The 23106-nt window shown below is 36.9% G+C and overlaps 1 protein-coding gene across 4 annotated transcripts in view; it reads right to left on the bottom strand.

Annotated features, from left to right (window-relative positions):
* Window positions 1-23106, bottom strand: part of DPH6 (diphthamine biosynthesis 6) — a gene marked incomplete at its 5' end in the record, with an annotated part of 217059 nt that overhangs the window by 185274 nt on the left and 8679 nt on the right. For all 4 annotated transcript variants that reach the window (XR_014326080.1, XR_014326081.1, XR_014326082.1 and 1 more), the window contains one exon: window positions 16684-16877. Coding sequence is in view for 1 of the 4 variants with exons in the window: in XM_082835618.1 (XP_082691744.1) it covers window positions 16684-16877 (194 nt within the window). The remainder of the gene's footprint in view (window positions 1-16683; window positions 16878-23106) is intronic.

Below are 23106 nucleotides of genomic sequence, written 5' to 3' on the forward strand. Positions count from 1 at the left end.
ACCAGACTACTAGAGATAATATGTAAAATGAGAAATGCATTAATATATATCAAATCATAACACCACATTAGACGTTAGACGAATCAACATTAATAAAGGTACCATCATAAAACTAAGGCCTTGGGAATTCCCTGGCAGTACAGTGGTTAGGACTCTGTGCTTTCTACTGCCGAAGCCAAGGGCCTGGGTTCAATCCCTGGTCAGGGAACTAAGATCCCACAAGCTGCACAGAGCGGCTCAAAAAATAAATAAATAAATAAAATAAAACTAAGGCCTCTAATAAAGACTCCCAAATTCCCTAGAAAAACAGTATACAATTCATTTTGTCACTCTCAAACTTCCAGAGACATTAGCACGTTCTCTGAAATCAAAGTGCAGAACTGTGAAAGTGTTAAAAATTCTTCAATAATATGTCAACCTACTCATAAATCAAAAAGAGGGGAAGGGGTTTCAGCTGGTATGTAGATTTCATTTTATTACAAAAGCCCCAGTTTAACAAGTTATTTTCAGCCAATAAAAGTCAAAAGTAAAGCATTGTTGAAGTGGCCAGCACTGACTCTAAGGCTTTAACTTATTAACTTAACCAAAATGCTACTTGAGTATTGCTCCCTTAAATTATTAATTTATGAGTTTTGCTTAGTCTCCTCCTGAGGCAAGGCAGTTTGTAGGTATATTGAGTGCATGTAAATAAACAGAAAGCTTTTATAATAGTCTAATAATACACTAAACATAATAAAACAACCTCTTTTAATGAACATTGAATGCGCAATCCTATAAACCAAGTTTATATAAATGGGTCATGTAATTTAAAGAAACTGTAAGATCCTCTAGGAAGTAAATGCATAAAACCAGAAAAATTAAACATAAGCCTATTGCTTTTCACTGATCTGATAAAATGCATACAGCAGAAACAAAGTGCTGCTGTGACTATGAAGAGTATGTCACACGCAATTTCAAAGAAATCTAAGAGAAATGTCGTGAACTATGAGAAAATTTATTTGCAATATTGTTCTTCATCTACCATAAGGATAATTGAAGAAAGAAAGAAAGAAAGAAAGAAAGAAAGAAAGAAAGAAAGAAAGAAAGAGAAAAACAGGTTATGTCTTTAATATTCAGGATATTTAAGTAGATATTTTAGTTTCCTATTATAAAAAGAAATGTAGCATACTAAAATCAACTTCGGTTAACTCTAATTTATGCAATGCTTGACTGTGAGCAATAGCTGCTAAAAGGATGCAGCATTGTTGATTCATATACAAGCATTTTACTTAACTACACTGGATAATAGCAGTGCTCCTAAAGGAGTATAAAAAGCAAAGTGATTAGCAGTCATTACTGTTAATTAGGGCTCACATTACATTCCTTGGGATGAATCTCCTTTAAGTTGAATACATGGAAAGTTTATTTTTGAAGGACTGCCAAACCTTGCCTAGGTAAGTAGTGGAATAAGCCGTCAACTACCAGTAAGCAAAATAAAAAACAGGGACAGATCAGCATCCAATTAGTATGTCTAAGTTTTTAAACAGGAAAAGGTTGAGGAGAATGAGTAAAACTGGAAACTCATACTTCACATTCTGCAATCTCGCTGATAAAAGGAGGAAATGGTGTGTTTATCAAACTTGCTGTGAGCGCACAGTTCATTCAGAGTCCTGTAAACAATCGCCTGGCTGCCCACTTCCAAATGCATGTGAAAATCTTTGGGATTCAGAGCGTCATATTCAGCAAGCAAGGTCACTCTACTGATGCCCTGGAAATGGGAAATTAGGAAAACGTGGCAATCAGAGGTTTAGGGCTGACCAGAAAAAGCCCTGAGGCTGGCTCACCATCTTTCACCACCAGTCAGGCTGTCTCTGCCTATTCAGTATTAACACAACAGGGCTGCAAGTGAATGAAAAGAACCCCACACACCTAAGTGGGACATTGGCTTTCTTGTTTAGAAAATGATAGGCATTTGTCACAGAAGGAAAAAACAAACAAAAAAACAAACAAACAAACCCCTCAAACACAGCTTTCAAGAACCAGCTCTAAAAAGAAAAGAAAAACAGGCTCCTGATGAAGCTTCAGTAAAGGACCTGGGGAATGGCAACATCCTGTTGATTATAAGGTTTCCTTGACTCCTATACCATTCTGTGCATTTTAAGATGGAAGCCAAATCTTCAACAAAGAAGCTTCAAAAGCAATGCATGCTCATTAGAGGAAAGAATCAAAAATTCCAATGTGCAAAAATTACACCAATGCTCTTAATACTTTCCATATACAGACTTAAAAATTTATCCTTCAGATCTTTTTCTATGCATATATTTGTACAAATACTTTTACAAAAATGTAATTATACCATACAGAGTATTTGGTACTCCATTTCCTTCTCCTAATAATATATATATAGATATATTTCTGCAACTTCAGTATCCACTGTATGGATACACCATAATTTAGTTTGCCAGTCATTTCTAAATCTTTCAGTACAACTTTATTTCCTTAGAATATATCCCCCAAAGTGGAAGGGCTGGATAAAGAGACAGTGTATTTTTTGTTGTCTGATGAGTTCTGCCAAATTACCCTCAGAAAGGCTGAACCAATTTCTAGGGCTGTTGGCAGCACATAAAAGTACTCACTTCTCCAAAACCAGTATCATTTCTTAATCCTGCCCAAGTGATAGCTGCATTTTTGAGTTAGTGAGGTTGAACATTTTTTGGCTATTTGAATTTCTTTCTCTGTGAAATGCCTGTTCATATCCTTAGCCCATTTCTCTATTTGCAGACCAGCTTTTAAAAATCCCAAGAAAAAGTGATGAAAAGAACTCATCAAATGCTACTTTACGGGATCACCAAAAAGAGATTATTTTAAAGACAAGACGGCAATTGTATGGACACTAAAACACCCTATTAGGATTGGTAACTGAACACGTAGTTATTTTACAACATATTATATTATAGAAGAAGACTTCCCAACCCACCTAAAAAGAAAAAGAAAAATTAAAAACTGAACTGGTTTAACAGATAACTAGTAAGAACCTGCTGTATAAAAATAGAATAAAATTCAAAAAAATAAAAACTGAACTGGTTTTGCAAATATTATTTCAATGAAGCTATCTTTGTTTTCCATAAATGCAGAAGCTATCACACCAAGGTGGCATCATCAGCAATGTTCTGTTGCTGTTATCTTTTTGCTTTTCCGTTATTCCAGGAAAAAATTTGAATACAAAAAACTTTGAAGTACCTTATTAGCTACTTTGATAAGTCAAGGAAGGAGGCTGTAACTATAAATGATAGACAAGTTCCTCATGCTATTATCCTGGATCAAGTAATCAATAAAATGTGTCTTTCTTGAGAAAAGTACTAAATATAAGAAAAAAAATGAAAAATGAAAACTGCCCTCCTTCCCTAAAAAGTCCATTCAATTTAGGGCCTTTTCTCATAGAATCAAGAAACTGACAATGCAACCAAATATACCAATTCCTAATTCATCTTCAGAACCAGGTTTAGATTAGAATGTAATTTCAAGCTACAGATCATGTCTTTTCTTTTTCAAACAGCCTAAAAACTTGAAAAGCTGTTACCTAAACCAGTGCTTCTCAAAAAAAGTTAAGGACCACTTTTTTAAAAAAGATTTCCAAACCTACAAAGACCAACACTTTTGTAAAATACAATTAAAATGAATTACAAAAGAAAAAATTAAAAAGATAAAAAACACAAGGCCAAATTTTTATTATTAGATTCAACAAATATAAAATTACTCTCAAATTACTATAAAAGTTTCTAAATACTTATCTTCAATTTCTATAAATAGCTGACCTTGCGCCAACAGCAAACACTTCTTGGACTAGCACCAGCCCCTAGACCATACTCTGAGTAGCAATAATCTAAAACTATTCTGAGAGCTTTGAAATGAGATGAGATCGCAGATGCTAGATCATTTTAATCCAAGACATAGTAACTCCACCTCCCCTTATCAAACCACATACCTGCCCCTCTGTCTCACTGCTAATTCACACATGCCTTATTGGTCTATATATGTATTATATATGTATTGTTATATGGTAATATCTGCATGAATTAACACATGTGTAATGCTGGGAGACAGCAGAACACAGTGATTAAAAGTACATGTTCTACTTTCTAGCTGTGTAAACTTGGACAAGTTACTTAACCTCTGTACCTCAATGACATATCTGTAACACAGGGATAATAAACCAGGGTTGAGGTAAGGATAAATTAGAATATAATGTGTAGAGATTAGAACAGTGCCTGGCAGGTAGTGCTACATGAACAATAGCAACTATAATTACAATAAGACAAAAATAATTGAAAAAAAATCACATGGCTCTGGGCTTTCTAACAATCAATATAAAGAGGAAACTAAAATGAGTTGTGTGATTTACTGTTCATACAATAAAAACTGTCTTAATAGTTATAGTAAGGCAAACCACTATAAAGACTAAGTCCTGAGAGAAATTTCACCCTTGGATCGTTATAAAGTTGAACATGTAATACGGTGAAAATCTTCAACAGCATCCCTAGGGCAAATACACAATGACAAATTCTGCACACCTCTTATGGACAAGGCACCATGATGAACACTGCAGAGTATCCAAAGTTGAAAAACACAAAGTTGTGCCTTCAAGAGGCTATAAACTGACAAGGAAGATATAATACATATGCAAATAATGATGTAAAACAAGGCATAATGTAATAACAACCCAAAAGAGTAACTAAACACAACAGAAATTCAAAAAGAGAAAGCTACATTTGAGAAAATCAGGAACACTGCTTTTTGTATCCCTATCCTTTTCTCTTAGAACATAAAATCCAAAGGCTTATTAAGGACCATCCAGAACACACACAAGGTCCAAGCCTGTTGGCCCTTCTCTGGTCATCATTTCCTACCTGAAATTATAAGATGCTACTTTTCACTCTATTATTTTTGAGATCTTAATATTTTTCTTGAGAAATGCCTGACATCCCCATCTGCTCTCAGATGCTACCTCCATAGTACTTTCCTCTTCACTCTTTGGAAGCCACAGAAGCTCCCTCTGATCTCATAGCAAATAGCTCAGTGGACAATAGATTCCTAACCTGAGTAGTCATGTGTACCCCTAGGCCACAAGGCTTTCTGAAATTGATGGTTAAAATAGTAGTTCTTAAACTTTTGAAAAGAACAGATCACTGTGAGTCTATGATAAAAATTTGGACCTCTCCCCAGAAAAATTTACATTCACAAAAAATTTGCACAAAATTTCAGGGTTCAAAAACACCTCTCCCCTCTAAATTAAGAAATCATGTCTTAAAGTATCAAGTTATCTTGCACTGAAGTCCACTAGCCTGATTCTTACTAGCTTTCTGTGATCAAGCCCAGGTTATATGACCACTCAAAATCAGTACAACTTGCGTGAGGGTTAAGAAGTCACAAAAATGACTGTGAAACCAATAAAAATCATTAGAGGAGGGAAATTGTGAAAGGCTCAAAAGGGAAGACCACGGGTTATGTACAAAGTGATGATGATTCTTCCTCCTCTCCTCACCACCTTGCAAAATTAGTATGTAGGAAAGAATTCACAAGGGAACTGGTTTTAAGAGAGACCACAGACCACGTCAATGGCTCTAGAACTAATCTTATAGTAGGCAGCAAAGTATTTTGCACAAGGAAGGGAAAACAAATGTCTGATAAATAGTTCTGCCTCTTCTGATTTGTCTCTATTTTTATAGAAATCCATAGGGATCAATATTAGCTAAATTTTGTGAAGGTTAGATAGACTCAGATTAGTAAGTCTAATTTAACAACTGCTCATTCAGCACCTACTCTGTGCAAGTACACAAAGTGACCACATGCCTCAGCACCATAGATTCTATGAATAAGGGTAGGAAAATTCTGCTGGCATTGAAAGGTAAATTGCTCTTACATACAGGAGTGCACATAATTGTCCCATTTTACTGCCTCTGGACATTCTAAGGGCCATTTTTTAAATCTGTTAATTCTTTACATACTATTTCAAAAGTCAAAATTCTCTATATTTAGTTCATTAACCCTCCATGAAAGTCCTTGCTTAAGGCTTTTTACAAATGAGTTAATAGCAAATATACTGCTTTGATTTTAAAAATAAGCATAGTTTAATCCTAAAAGAACACGCCAAAATAATTTTTAATGGAAAAAAAAGCATCTATTAATAAGAACCTTTGTCATCTTTGGGTTCACTTCTTTATCTTCTTTTGAAACAATCCATGCCTCAGTTTACTCATATAGGAAACTAGACAGAAAACATTATTTCCACACATCTCTTGGAAGGTTGAACTATCTGGCTGAAAGAGTCTAAAAAAGACTCAGAGGGCCAAAAATTAAGGCAACAAATGTAGTAGAATAAATTCAATCCAATATATAATATAAATTTGCCCCCATTAAAACCTCTTTCACAATTTGAACGATTACCATTCTTTTTCTTCTCTGCATTAATGTACTAATAAAGTCAAGAGGAATTACACTCATCTCCATGCCAACTTGCAGCTACTACTTAATATTAATATACTAATGGAAATTTGTATGCGATGAAAAAATTGACTTTATTTAGCTGTACTGGATTATTTTGGAAGCTAGGGAATAAAGGAGAAAGAAAATCTGAGACTGACATGAAGTTGACAGGCTTTAAAAAAAAACTAACTTATACAGCATCTTTTTTTCTAGAAACTTAAAGAGGCTCTCATATATTTTCTCATTTATTCTCAAAACAGATAAAAAGGATAAAAGGAAGATATATCCAAATTTTACAGATGGAAAAACTGAATTCCAGAGGAGAACAGTTGAACACAATGCCTGTATAGTCCGTAAGAAATAAAAAAGAATGAAATACAATCCTTGCCCCTTGAAGTAATTATAACCTTTAAACAAAAACCCACAACAAAACAGAGCCAGTAGCTCTGGATATCAAGATAAATTAAGTACTATAAGAGAAATACAATGTTACATGAAAGGTCCAGAGAGGAAGATATTACATTCAGTGGGGGCATATCAAGGACGACATCAAGAAGGAGATGCCATGTTAAAGAAGGAATTGGAGAGGAAATTCCTGAATTTATTCAGGAAACTGAATAAAACATAGCACTCAGCAGGAAAGACAAGGACTATATGGGGAAGAATGAGTTCTGACAATAGTCTAGTGCAGGTGGAACACAGGTTCTATGTGGGGGAATACTGGGAAAATATGAAAGATAAGATGAAGTCATATTGCAGAGCACCTAGGGGGTCAATGGTAAACAGCAAAGGTTTTTGATGAGGAGACAAATGTGACTGGATCTACACTCTAGAAAGACTAACCTGGCAGGAGTTTGCAGGATACGTTATAGAGTGTGAGAGAGTGGAGAAAGACCATGGTAATTTGAATCCCACCTACATGTATGACTATTATGTTAAAAGCATTAATATCATACATTGTACTTCCCTGTAGGTGCTTTTATTTAGAGTCAAGAAATATGATGGACTATTTTAGCTGATGTGTACTACATACAACCCTATGAAGAAAATGTAAAAGGACCATCAAGACAAACATTTATTAAGAGTTAATCTTGATTAAATGAACCCAGATTGATATGAAGCACCTTCTATACCATCCTATACCAGATTAAAGAGATGACAAAGATAGGGTGCTGCAAAATTGAGGATCACAATATTTGTAATAGATAGCTATTGTAATTCATTTCATTATCAACAGTGCCCAGTGAAAGCTGAGTAGATTAGCCATGGAACTGTCAGTTTACAAGGTACCTTACACAGACTGCTTGTCACTTTTTATTTAAATATTACCATCAAGCCCTATTAACCCACCTCTTCAATGTCCTCTTCAACTTTCCCACTGGTACTCCCCCAGTTCAGGTCCTCAGAACCTTTCAGCTAGCCGAGTATCTCAGTTTTCAATTTGAACTCCTCATCTCCAGAATTCCATTTCCCTAATCCATTTCTTACATTATTAGTGGTTCACGCTAATGACCTTCAACCATATAATTCTATGTCATTTCTTTTGCAAAATCCTTCAAGGTAGTGGTTTTCAAACTTGTTTGACCGTGACAATTTGTTTAACAGTAAGAAACACATATATACATGTAATGTTAACAGCCTAGCATGCACACACACGCGCGTGCATGTTTCCCAAAATAATAATTAATCTTACTACATACACTTCATTTTGATGTTTTCTATTTTATTCTAGCCTCTTTCATTTAAAGGAAAAAAATGTGACCACTAAACTGAGTTTGGAAAATACCGCCTTAGGGACTCTTCACTGCCTGAACTTGGTCTAAAATTTAAGACAGTCTTTTTTGTGGCTTCAACCTACCTTTTCAGACTTATTTCCCACTACTCCTTGAACTCTTGAGCTCTAGCCAAGAGCTAGGCTCTAGCCTAATATATCTCATGATTTCCTGCTTCCATGACTGTGGCTAAACTATGCCCTAAATTTGCAACATTCTCTTGGTCATTTTCCATGCCTGCCTTTGTCAAAATTGAAACAACCTTTAAGGATATCAAATGTAACTTCCCCTGTAAAACCTCTCCTGATTCCCCAACACGGGACTTTTTTCTCCTCTGAATCCCCAAGCCTATTAAATGCACACTCTAATGGCAACTCTACATTATATTAGTTTCTTTGTGTATGTGTCTTACCTCATTAGGCTCTGTGAAGGCAGAGACTATATCTTGTACATTTCTTTACTCTACAGTAGTGGTACATTATAAGCATCCAATTAATGTTTGCAAAATGAAAGACATAAAAGTCTCTAAATGGTAGTAGTATAGGTTAAAGTTAACAGGAAAAGTCAAGGTCAACTAACACATCCCTTTAATTCACTCAATTTTTTCACATGTCACAGAACAAGCCCCTATTGAATCATTTCTTACCAATAAAAAAGATAAGCTCTAAATATTTATTGATATTATCATTGATTTTATGGCTACTTTATGATTAAGGCACTACAAACTTGCTGAATGAAGACATTCCTTACTTAAAAGGGAAAGTTGACATAAAAAGTTCAGTTCAAGACCTATCATATTATTGTGTGACCACCAATAAAGTCCTATGTAACAAAAAATGTAAAGATAACAATATAGGAATAAAGTAATTTATACTTATAAATCTTTGTAATGTGTTCTCAGTCATTTAATAGAGAACATAACAAAGACATGGTAAACAACAGGCCTAGAAATGAAATAATAGACTGTAGGACAGAAACATACATGTAGCATCTTAGACAACACAACTCCAGAAGTAGACATTAACAAAAGGTTTCTTAAAAAATAAATAGTAGCATAGTCCAAAAAGTTAATAGGACACAAACATCAGAGGTTGAAAAGCATAAAAGCAAGAAATTTGAAAGACAAGACAAACATACCCAACATACTTTAAAATATATAGAGTAGATGATAAGATAGAAAGAAATCTATAATTCGTAGAAGAAAGGAATACAAGGACATAAAAATTAGTCAGTTGGTAAATTTATAGAGAGGCAATGAATCAGGCAAAAGATAAAAAGAAAGAGTATATAAGTGCATGTGTAATATACACACACATTCATTGATACTAAGTGGAGAAAGTTCAAAGTTGAGGAGACAGAACGATAGTTTTGCTAGAATGAAGGAGTCACGTTTTCCAGGCTTTAGGGGAAATCTATAGATGAAGACTCTAGACCTGTGATAAGTTTACAAACTGTAATAATTGATGAGTATGATCCAACATTTTATTTCCAGACAGATCATCCATCATGTACTTTCTCATGCATAGTTGACTTTACCATTAAAAGGGCCAGAGATGGCACAGCCTCAATAAAGCCACACCTGGGAGTCAAAATGACACTGGCCTGTGCTAATTCAGAGTTTTCCTATTTGGAGTCCAGAATCAATACTAGCAAAGCATTTCTTGTGCCAAGGGACTAGGCTTAATGTCCAAAATCTTGGGAACCAACAGGACTTGAGGCAAGCTGTGCAATGTTGAAGAGCCAGAAGCAATCTGTACAGGACTATGGGCCTGTTTAATTAGCTCTATGGGTTCTTCCTGAAAATCTTAAGGCCACCTTATATGTGCCTCCTGCTCTAAACCCTTTGGATTTGCCTCAAGCCACCCAATTATCTAGGGTTTTTCCCTGAGATTCAAAGTGAAAAGAGATCCACAAAGTAATTTTCCACCATAATAAGCAGGTTTTCTAAGGTATATATACGAAAAATAACTTGGAAAAGTGTCTGCTTAGCATTTTTATAAAACATTCTGCAGCTGGAAATTATTCTTGGTACACTTAGTGGTGACACTGCCAAATCTGATAGGACACCCTATTTTGAAAAGTTTCACTATGATGAAAAAAAGTTTCACTTCTATTTAAGCTTCTAAATGAAAAAAACAAAAATAAAAGGAATTTGCCAATGGTTTTACATCATATTTTTAAACAATGTTGTGGCTCCCCTGCATTAGATAAATTATTATATAAAAATAATTTGTTAAATTTTGGACTAATTTGTTCAACTATCCTTTAAAAGTCATCCATATGCCAGGAACATAGCTGGACACTAGAGATATAAAAATGAAGAGTACTGAGATTGTCTTTGAGGGCCTCACAGTCTAGCAAGAGACAATCATAAAAACAATCCTAGTATTGATAAAATCCTAAGAAGCACAGTAGAGGTATGGACAAGCTGCCAAGGAAGAGACAGGAAGGTGAATTAGAGCCTATTCCATAGAAGGGTATGAAGCAACAAGAGATTCTTCAGGAGAACAAACAGATAAAGGCGTAGAAAAGCATAGGCAAAGACTCAGATATGAAAAAGCAATCTCCTGGAAACCTAATTAGTTCATTATAACTCAAACCCAGAAGCTTGTGTGGGAATGGCAGGATCAGGATTAGACAGGTAGGCTTGCAAGGGCCTCTTCCTAAAGAGTCTTTTTTTGCCAGGCTAATGTGTTTGGACTTTATCTTAAGGGTGGGTTATTTAAGTATGTATGCAGATCAGCTGATGACAATGTGGTAGCAAGGCTGGAGGGTGCACAAGGCAATATTGAAGGCAAGTGGGCCAGTTAGAAGACTTGCACAGTATAGATAAAGAAACCATTTATGGTGGGAATGAAGTCAAAGGGTCAACTTCCGAAGTCACAGAAGTAATATCAAAAGGTCTTGTAGATCAAATGGTTATGGTTGGGGTGGGAGGCAACTGAGAGAAAGTGGAAGTCTGGTAGTGAGGTCCCAGGTTAGACTTAGGTGATGGGGTAAATGACGATGTTTTCAACTAAGAGGGAAATACAGAAAAGGGAGCAAGTTTGTGCAGAAAGATAATGAATAAGTTTTGAACTTGTTGAGTTTACCATGCCTACAGGATATTGAGGGGAGAAATCATGAGCAACTGAATATATAGGTCCTAGAGTATAAGCTTACTGTTGTAGCTCCAGTGGTCAACTATTTTTGAAAGAAGCCAAGAAGGAAGGAAGACAGGGAGGGAGGAAAGAAAGAAGGGGGGAGGGGTGGGGAGAAAAGGAAGATCTCGAAAGAACCATTTAGAATGGTTCTCAAGTTTGTAAGCAGTTGGAACCTATTTATTCTCAGGAAACTTGTTACTCTTTACCCTCTGCCACAGTTCAGCCTTCTACCGGCCACAGCCTGCTTTATATTTGGAGACCTACCCTTCCAACAGTGGGTTCTGTTCTTCCCACAGATCCACAGTAGATGTGGTTATAGCAATCACGACTCAGTCTCTTGCTCCACGAATGGCACAGGATCTAGGCCTGTCCAATCAAATGAAATCATTTTCTCCCAACAACAACGCGTTGATGGATGATACATGTCAGGCCACTGAGTGACAATGAAACATAAGTGGATTTTCCCTCTAGCTATTTAAGATTAGAGCTTTTCCTACTAGGTAGGAAAATGTAACTGTGAACCATCTTCTAACTACAAGGGTCCAGACTGAGAATAGAATCAAAAGAAAAGAAAGGCAAGAGATAAAAACAGCCCAGCGGGCGGGTTGGTCACATAGTTTGTATCCTGTTTCTAATCTACTTGAAGCTAAACTTATCTTTAGGTCATTGTCAGTAAATTCTCTTTTTATTTAAACTAGCTTGAACATTACTTTCTGCTCCTTATAATCAAAAGAGTTCTGACCAATACAAAGAGTAAAGTAGCAATTGATGTTTTCTAAAAATTTTAAATTAATATCCAGTTTTAAAAAATAAGTTTTTCACAAGCCTGTCTATCAATAGTAAATATTCTATCTAAAAAAGAAAAAAGATCATTATTCACTTATTGTTGTATTCAAATTACAAGTGTCCACTAGGTAACCTAACATCATCAATACCAAGATAAAATGCCTAATGCAAAAAGGAACATGAAAGAAGAAAAGTACCAAAGATTAGAAGAGGAAGACTGAAATTGAATACTCAACTTAGGGAAGAATATTAAATGAATTCCATTGTAATGAAATTAAGACATATTTCTGGATCAAGAGATTCCATTAGAATGAAAACAAAGTTATAATCTCCAAAAAACAAAGAAAACGGGGGAGACACCAATGGAAAAGGAATTTCATTTAGTTTTCTTGAGTCAGAAAGCAGAATAAGAAGGAACAACAACTGATAAATCAACAGAGGAAGCTGTAACCTACTGTTTGTATGGAAGAGAAGAAAGCCAAGAAAGGAACCAAACGAGGCCACATTATTCTGAACTCTAGGTATAACAAGGATGAAATGTGAGGCTGGAAAAACTCTAATGTCAAAAGCGTTCACAGTCAGCTTTCCTCTTGCCTTATGCTTAGATATGAACAAGTAACCGAGACATTTGAGAAAAGCCTACAACATGAAAGAGAAAGAAACATGAGAAAAAAAACCCAAAGAAAACATGAATATTTTAGGGAATGAAAGATAATGTTTAAATCTCTAATCTGTATTTTAAAATGGATGTAGGGACGTTATATCTATAGAAGAAAAAACAGATTGTTATTAAAAAAGGAACAACCAATAAACAAGTTCTTGGCTACTGAAAATATGATTGCTAAAATAAAAAGAAAATTTCAACAAGAAAGCAGGTCATTTAAAGTGGAAACCTCACAGAATGCACAACAAAAAGATACAGAGATGGAAAGTATGTGAAAAAAGACAAGAGACATGAAAATTCAATCTGGGAGATTTAAAGTCTGACCAGTGAGGGTACCAGCAAAAGGGAATAAAGAAAGTCAAAGGGGGGTAAATCATCAAACAAATAATGGAAGAGCATTTTGCAGAGCCATCCTCACACTGCAATTCTATTGACTCTGCCATGTTTTGTGTGTCATATTTGACAGCATATTCTCTTCCCTGCCACCCCCCAAAAAAAGCCACAACAGTTCTAGGTCTCATATCCACACATCCCTCTGCACAGGAGAAATACCTTATCTTCTGCCAACAATCCATCATCTTAGGCTTCATTCTATTTGGTACAATGCAGGTTAACAAAACCATCCCTGACCTAATGGCTACAGCCAGGATGCCATGTTGTGACTGGCTTTCACCTGCATTAATGCCACCCTAAACCATCATTAAGAGAAAGACGACAGAGATATGCTGCTACTCAATAGGAAGTTGCAGAAGGGATACAGGGCAAACAACCTTCAATTTCCAGTGCACTGTTATGACATTTCAGCATGTCAAACATAAAGACACACTCATAAAAGATAACAGAGAAGAAAAACAAGTCAGCTGGGGCTTCCCTGGTGGTGCAGTGGTTAAGAATCCACCTGCCAATGCAGGGGACACAGGTTCGAGTTCTGGTCCGGGAAGAACTCACGTGCGGCAGAGCAACTGAGCCCGTGCGCCACAACTACTGAGCCCCCGTGCCACAATTACTGAAGCCCGCATGCCTAGAGCCTGTGCTCTGCAACAGGAGAAGCCACCACAATGAGAAGCCCGCGTACCACAATGAAGAGTAGCCCTTGCTCGACGCAACTAAAGAAAACCTGTGTGCAGCAACGAAGACACAACGCAGACAAAAATAAATTAATTAATTTTAAAAAACAGTCAGCTAAAAAGGAACAAATATCATATTAGCATCAAACTTCTCACTGGCAAAATGCTAGGGGACAATGGAGCAATGCCTTCAATGATTTGAGGAAAAATAACCTTCATTCTAAAATATTAAATTCAACCAATTTATCAATCAAATATGAGGGCAGAATAAGAACATTTTCAAAATCCAAGGATTTGAAAGTAATTTCTCTAAGGAAGTCTCTTAATGATGGACTCCACTGAAATTAGGGAATAAACCAAGAAAGAGGGCGATATGAGATCCAGTAAGAAGTGGCTCCCAACAGGTGGAGAAAGAAAGAATACATGATCCCTAAACATATTCTCCATAGAGATATGATGTTTAGATGTATCCTTCAGTAACTCTTTCATTGCTTTATGTGAATTAAAAGGAAAACACCCACACAATTTGAAAATTACTATATTTTCAGGAAATAATACAAGTTATCTATATATCAAACTAATCCAGATGAGAACCAAAATGACATTTTAATATTAAAGAAATTCTAAAGAATAAAAGACTAGCTATATCATAACCAGATATTTTGAAAACAGCTTGATATAAATATATACATATATATACCTGTCATAATTACCTGACAATCTATGAGACATAAAGGCTTATTGTATTTCTATTAGTTTTCATGACTCCTAGAAAATAGTTAGGAAACTTTTAATTCTGTAAATTCTTCCAAGTCTTTCTACTTATTTTCAGCAATTAGTCAATTAAACTCTTTGCAAAAACAAGTACCTCCTACTCAAAAATTAGCTCTAATATTTGGGGGGGAAAAAGAGTTTTACAAAAACAAAAGACTGACATACATATGAAAGTCACAAAACTGCAACCTGTTATAAATGAATGCTTAAAATGAAAATGAATCTAAATGCTTTCAATTCTTCATTAATATTCAAAGGATTAAAAAAATGCAATTCCATCTTTTCCTTAGAACAAGTGAAGTCTAACTTGAAGAATTATAGCTCCTCTCAATTCGTTTTTTCCATAATTACTCAATTATTCATTAGAATATGTAAGACCTCTATTGGAATCTTTGCACCGTGTTTTATAAATGGATTTAACTATAAAAGCCTGGTTATACAATCTCTTCCATAAAAGCAATATATTTCCAATATTTATGTCCTTAAAATATCCTATAGTAAAATTAATATTTTTGCACAGGAAAAGAAGGAACTATTTAGTCCCTGACAACCTGATAACATCTCTTTCAGCTATAGTTATAATTATCATGTAGGAACTTCCAAAGCAGAAGTTGTCAAGATTTAACATTAGCATTAATTTATGTCGTAACTGACGGTTACTATAAAGATAATGGCAAAGCATCCATTTCTCCAAAGACAGCATGGATTGAAAGGGAAATTTCTTCTTAATTACTACTAATCAGCCCATTTTTAATTAAATTGATTAGTAATTTATTATCTTCCCCTTTCTCGGAAGCCTGTTATTATCATGTAGTTTCTCCAAAGTTATCAGTTACCAGGGATTTTTAAGCAATCCAATTACCTCTAGTGTTGAGTCCCACCATTCTATAATATTGGTTTATGCTAAAAACTTAATACACAGTTTCTCTGTACCCTGAGAAAGAAATTTTGAAAATGCAGAATTTGCGCTCAGTATTTCACACCTCAAAGTGAATGCTGTCAAGGTTTTAGTTGTGCACATGGGAAGAAGTGAAAACTTCTTTTATGCCTTCCCCTTTGTTTGATAATCAAAATAGTTGTTATTAGATGTACATCCCCAGAGGGAAGAAATCAGGTCCCTGTGATTTCCTTTGAAAAGTATCTACTTCTTATGCCATCCATAACTAGACAGTAAATTATGTAACAATTCTAAGTGTTTTCCCTACCAGTTTCTTTTTTAAGTAACTGACTATCAATGAGAATGAAAAGATAAAAGATAACTGCTTAATATAAAAGGATCTCTATTAATTAACATTTACTAAGTATAGTACTTACTAGATATATGAGTTCCATACTTTCTCTCCTAAATTTTCTGTCTAGAGAAATTAATAATGAATGCACATTGACTGCCAAACTCTTATATATAGGGACTTAAGTATTTAATTCATACCTCTTACTAACTTAAAGTAAGGCTCAGTCTCTCCCTTTCTTTAGGTCTATTTAAATTTCACCATATCAGAAAGGTCTTGCTTAACCACACCCTGCCATCACTCGTGATCACCTTGACTCTGCTTCATACTTCTTCATAGAACTCTTCACCACCAAGCATATAATTTGTTTGCTTATTGTCTGACTCCTTCTACTGGAAAGTAAGCTCCAACAAAACAGGACTTAGTTTGATCTGTTCATTGCCCTATTCTCAGTGCCTAGAACTATATATAACAAGCACATAGTAGGCATTCAAAAAGTACTTGCTAAAAACATGACTGAAATGTCATCAGCTCCAAAATCCTAAGGAGAACTTAATTAAATATCATTTGATAGTTATGGGTGCCAGACTACACCAAAAGTTCTGTTTTTAAATACTATGTAATATAAAGGCATAGTAATAGTTTTCTAACCAAAAAGACAAAATATCCTTTCAAAGGACAGTTGGGCTACTAGCAGTTGTAAATTATTTATTACTAAATAATTCAGTAAATGTAATTTACTGAATTACACACTAAATTCAGTAAAGGTAATTAGTCACTGCATACCTTAACAAGTTTCAAAAGCTCATAAAGATCTTCAACCTCATCACCTTCACATTTGGTGTACACTCGTCCTGTATCCATGCTCTTTCCTCTTATGGTGCGGCGATAGAGGGGAAGAGCCATTGCTTCTGCATACAAATCAATGGCGTGATGACCCACTGTCTGATACATGTAGCTATCCAGTTCATCTGACCCCACTGCAACAATTAAAGTGGAAATAATCAGTCAAACAGAGTGAAAGAGAGTGGATTTGAAAGTCCACTGAAGTTTTACTGCTTGGAGAGCAGTCAACACAGTAAAAGCTTACTATACTATATCTTTCTTCAGTTATTAAATGAAATAAAATATATAAGAGCTGCACATTTGTTCAAGCTGCATCCAGTTCACATCAGCTCTGGTCATTTCTACCGCAATTAGAAATACAAGTATACATAAATTTTTGAAACTATATATAGAACGTTTAAAGGGAAGAGTAATGTATAAAGCAAATTTTGAATAGTTTATTCGATTAAAGATTTTATTACATAAATATATTTTCAAATCATTCAAAGTTATTCATGAAGTCACCTAGAGTTGTAGAAGAAACTCTTAATTAAATACGTACTTAGGAGAGGGGGAAGATAGTGGAAGAGTAAGACACGGAGATCACCTTCCTCCCCACAGATATACCAGAAATACATCTACACGTGGAACAACTCCTACAGAACACCTACTGAATGCTGGCAGAAGATCTCAGACCTCCCAAAAGGCAAGAAACTGCCCACGTACATGGGTAGGGAAAAAGAAAAAAGGAAAAACAGAGACAAAAGAATAGAGATGGGACCTGCACGAGTGGGAGGGAGCTGTGAAGGAGGAAAGGTTTCCACACACTAGGAAGCCCCTTCGCGGGCGGAGACTGTGGGTGGCGGAGGGGGCTAAGCTTCGGAGCCATGGAGGAGAGCACAGCAACAGGGGTGCGAGGGCAAAGAGGTGAGCAAAGCGGAGAGATTCCCACACAGCGGATCGGTGCCAACCGGCACGAACCAGCCCGAGAGGCTTGTCTGCTCACCCGCCGGGGCAGGCAGGGCTGGGAGCTGAGGCTCTGGCTTCAGTCGGAGAGCAGGGAGAGCACTGGGGTTCACAGCATGAACACAGCCTGCAGGGGGTTAGTGCACCACGGCTAGCCGGGAGGGAGTCCGGGGAAAAGTTTGGACCTGCCGAAGAGGCAAGAGACTTTTTCTTCCCTCTTTGTTTCCTGGTGCACGAGGAGAGGGGATTAAGAGCGCTGCTTAAAGGAGCTCCAGAGATGGGCACGAGCCGCGGCTAACAGCGTGGACCCCAAAGACGGGCATGAGACGCTAAGGCTGCTGCTGCCGCCACCAACAAGCCTGTGTGCGAGCACAGGTCACTATCCACACCTCCCTTCCCGGGAGCCTGTGCAGACCGCCACCGCCAGGGTCCCGTGATCCAGTGACAACTTCCCCGGGAGAACGCACAGCGTGCCTCAGGCTGGTGCAACGTCCTGCTGGCCTCTGCCGCCGCAGGCTGGCGCCGCATCCGCACCCCTCCCCCGCCCCCCGGCCTGAGTGAGCCAGAGCCCCCGAAGCAGCTGCTCCTTTAATCCCGTCATGTCTGAGCGAAAAACAGATGCCCTGCGCCAACCTACATGCAGCAGCAGGGCCAAATCGAAAGCTGAGCCCCGGGAACTGTGCAAACAAAGAAGAGAAAGGGAAATCTCTCCCAGCAGCCTCAGAAGCAGCGGATTAAAGCTCCACAATCAACTTGATGTACCCTGCATCTGTTAATAACTGAATAGACAACGAATCATACCAAATTGAGGAGGTGGACTTTGAGAGCAAGATTTATTATTTTTTCCCCTTTTCCTCTTTTTCTGGGTGTGTATGTATATGCTTCTGTGTGAGATTTTGCCTGTATAGCTTTGCTTCCACCATTTGTCCTAGGGTTCTATCCATCTGTTTTTCTTTTTCCTTTAAAAAAATATTTTTCTTAATAATTACTTTTTATTTTAATAAGTTTTTTTATTTTATCTTATTTTATTTTATTAGATCCTCTTTCTTTCTTTCTTATTTTCTTTCTACTTTTTCTCCCTTTTATTCTGAGCCGTGTGGATGAAAGGCTCTTGGTGCTGCAGCCAGGAGTCAGTGTTGTGCCTCTGAGGTGGGAGACACAACTTCAGGACACTGGTCCACAAGAGACCTCCCAGCTCCACATAATATCAAATGGCGAAAATCTCCCAGAGATCTCAATCTCAACACTAGCACCCAGCTTCACGCAACGACCAGCAAGCTACAGTGCTGGACACCCTATGCCAGACAACTAGCAAGACAGGAACACAACCCCATGCATTAGCAGAGAGGCTGCCTAAAATCATAATAAGTCCACAGACACCCCAAAACACATCACCAGACGTGGACTTCCCCACCAGAAAGACAAGATCCAGCCTCATCCACCAGAACACAGGCACTAGTCCCCTCCACCAGGAAGCATACATAACCCACTGAACCAACTTCAACCACTGGGGACAGACACCAAAAACAACGGGAACTACGAACATGCAGCCTGCAAAAAGGAGACCCCAAACACAGTAAGATAAGCAAAATGAGAAGACAGAAAAACACACAGCAGATGAAGGAGCAAGACGAAAACCCACCAGACCTAACAAATGAAGAGGAAATAGGCAGTCTACCTGAAAAAGAATTCAGAATAATGATAGTAAAGATGATCCAAAATGTTGGAAATAGAATAGAGAAAATGCAAGAAACATTTAACAAGGACCTAGAAGAACTAAAGATGAAACAAACAATGATCGACAATACAATAAATGAAATTAAAAACACCCTAGATGGGATCAATAGCAGAATAACTGAGGCAGAAGAATGGAGAGGTGACCTGGAAGATAACATAGTGGAAATAATTACTGCAGAGCAGAATAAAGAAAAAAGAATGAAAAGAACTGAGGACAGTCTCAGAGACCTCTGGGACAACATTAAATGCACCAACATTCGAATTATAGGGGTTCCAGAAGAAGAGAAAAAGAAAGGGACTGAGAAAATATTTGAAGAGATTATAGTTGAAAACTTCCCTAATATGGGAAAGGAAATAGTTAATCAAGTCCAGGAAGCACAGAGAGTCCCATACAGGATAAATCCAAGGAGAAACACACCAAGACACATATTAATCAAACTGTCAAAAATTAAATACAAAGAAAACATAATAAAAGCAGCAAGGGAAAAACAACAAATAACACACAAGGGAATCCCCAAAAGGTTAACAGCTGATCTTTCAGCAGAAACTCTGCAAGCCAGAAGGGACTGGCAGGACATATTTAAAGTGATGAAGGAGAAAAATCTGCAACCAAGATTACTCTACCCAGCAAGGATCTCATTCAGATTTGATGGAGAAATTAAAACCTTTACAGACAAGCAAAAGCTGAGACAGTTCAGCACCACCAAACCAGCTTTACAAAAACTGCTAAAGGAACTTCTCTAGGCAAGAAACACAAGAGAAGGAAAAGACCTACAATAACGAACCCAAAACAATTAAGAAAATGGGAATAGGAACACACATATCGATAATTACCTTAATTGTAAATGGATTAAATGCTCCCACCAAAAGACAGAGACTGGCTGAATGGATACAAAAACAAGACCCATATATTTGCTGTCTACAAGAGACCCACTTCAGACCTAGAGACACATACGACTGAAAGTGAGGGGATGGAACAAGATATTCCATGCAAATGGAAACCAAAAGAAAGCTGGAGTACCAATTCTCATATCAGACAAAATAGACTTTAAAATAAAGACTATTACAAGAGACAAAGAAGGACACTACATAATGATCAAGGGATCAATCCAAGAAGAAGATATAAAAATTGTAAATATTTATGCACCCAACATAGGAGCACCTCAATACATAAGGCAAATACTAACAGCCATAAAAGGGGAAATCCAGTCACACTTTCATAGTAGGGGACTTTAACACCCCGCTTTCACCAATGCACAGATCACCCAAAATGAAAATAAATAAGGAAACAGAAGCTTTAAATGATACATTAAACAAGATTGACTTAATTGATATTTATAGGACATTCCACCCCAAAACAACAGAATACACATTTTTCTCAAGTGCTCATGGAACATTCTCCAGGATAGATCATATCTTGGGTCACACATCAAGCCTTGGTAAATTTAAGAAAATTGAAATTGTATCAAGTATCTTTTCCAACCACAACACTATGAGACTAGATATTACAGGAAAAGATCTGTAAAAAATACAAACACATGGAGGCTAAACAATAAACTACTTAATAACGAAGTGATCACTGAAGAAATCAAAGAGGAAATCAAAAAATACCTAGAAAAAAATGACAATAGAGACACGATGACCCAAAACCTATGGGATGCAGCAAAAGCAGTTCTAAGAGGGAAGTTCATAGCAATACAGTCCTACCTTAAGAAACAGGAAACACCTCGAATAAACAACCTAACGTTGCACCTAAAGCAATTAGAGAAAGTAGAACAAAAAAACCCCAAAGTTAGCAGAAGGAAAGAAATCATAAAGATCAGATCACAAATAAATGAAAAAGAAATGAAGGAAACAATAGCAAAGATCAATAAAACTAAAAGCTGGTTCTTTGAGAAGATAACCAAAATTGATAAACCATTAGCCAGACTCATCAAGAAATAAAGGGAGGGGCTTCCCTGGTGGCGCAGTGGTTGAGAGTCCACCTGCTGATGCAGGGGACGCGGGTTTGTGCCCTGGGCCAGGAAGATCCCACATGCCACGGAGCGGCTGGGCCCGTGAGTCATGCCGCTGAGCCTGCGCGTCCGGAGCCTGTGCTCCGCAATGGGAGAGGCCACAACAGTGAGAGGCCGGCGTACCGCAAAAAAAAAAAAAAAAAAAAATGGGAGAAGACTCAAATCGATAGAATTAGAAATGAAAAAGGAGAAGTAACAACTGACACTGCACAAATACGAATTATCATGAGAGATTACTACAAGCAAGTCTATGCCAATATAATAGACAACCTGAAAGAAATGGACAAATTCTTAGAAATGCACAACCTGCCAAGAGTGAATCAGGAAAAAATAGAAAAAATGAACAGACCAACCCCAGCACTGAAATTGAAACTGTGATTAAAAATCTTACAAAAAACAAAAGCCCAAGGCCAGATGGCTTCACAGGCGAATTCTATCAAACATTTAGAGAAGAGCTAACATCCTTCTCAAACTCTTCGAAAATACAGCAGAGGGAGGAACACTCCCAAACTCATTCTACGAGGCCACCATCACCCTGATACCAAAACCAGACATGGATATCACAAAGAAAGAAAACTACAGGCCAATATCACTGATGAACATAGATGCAAAAATCCTCAACAAAATACTAGCAAACAGAATCCAACAGCAAACTAAATGGATCATACACCATGATCAAGTGGGGTTTATTCCAGGAATGCAAGGATTCTTCAATATACACAAATCAATCAACGTGATACACCATATTAACAAATTGAAGGAGAAAAACCATACGGTCATCTCAATAGATGAAGAGAAAACTTTCGACAAAATTCAACACCCATTTATGATAAAAACCCTGCAGAAAGTAGGCATAGAGGGAACTTTCCTCAACATAATAAAGGCCATATATGACAAACCCACAGCCAACATTATCCTCAATGGTGAAAAATTGAAAGCATTTCAACTAAGATCAGGAACAAGACAAGGTTGCCCACTCTCACCACTCTTATTCAACATAGTTTTGGAAGTTTCAGCCACAGCAATCAGAGGAGAAAAGGAAATAAAAGGAATCCAAATTGGAAAAGAAGTAAAGCTGTCACTGTTTGCAGGTGACATGATACTATACATAGAGAATCCTAAAGATGCTATCAGAAAACTACTAGAGCTAATCAGTGAATTTGGTAAAGTAGCAGGATACAAAATTAATGCACAGAAATCTCTGGCATTCCTATACACTAATGATGAAAAATCTGAAAGTGAAATCAAGAAAACACTCCCATTTACCATTGCAACAAAAAGAATAAAATATCTAGGAATAAACCTACCTAAGGAGGCAAAAGACCTGTATGCAGGAAATTATAAGACACCGATGAAAGAAATTAAAGATGATACAAATAAATGGAGAGATATACCATGTCCTTGGATTGGAAGAATCAACATTGTGAAAATGACTCTACAACCCAAAGTAATCTACAGATTCAATGCAATCCCTATCAAACTACCACTGGTATTTTTCACAGAACTGGAACAAAAAATTTCACAATTTGTATGGAAACACAAAAGACCCCGAATAGCCAAAGCAATCTTGAGAACAAAAACGGAGCTAGAGGAATCAGGCTCCCTGACTTCAAACTATATTACAAAGCTGCAGTAATCAAGAAGTATGGTACTGGCACAAAAACAG

This window comes from Leucopleurus acutus, assembly GCF_964270905.1.
Source record: "Leucopleurus acutus genome assembly, chromosome: 1".
NCBI lineage: Eukaryota > Metazoa > Chordata > Mammalia > Artiodactyla > Delphinidae > Leucopleurus > Leucopleurus acutus.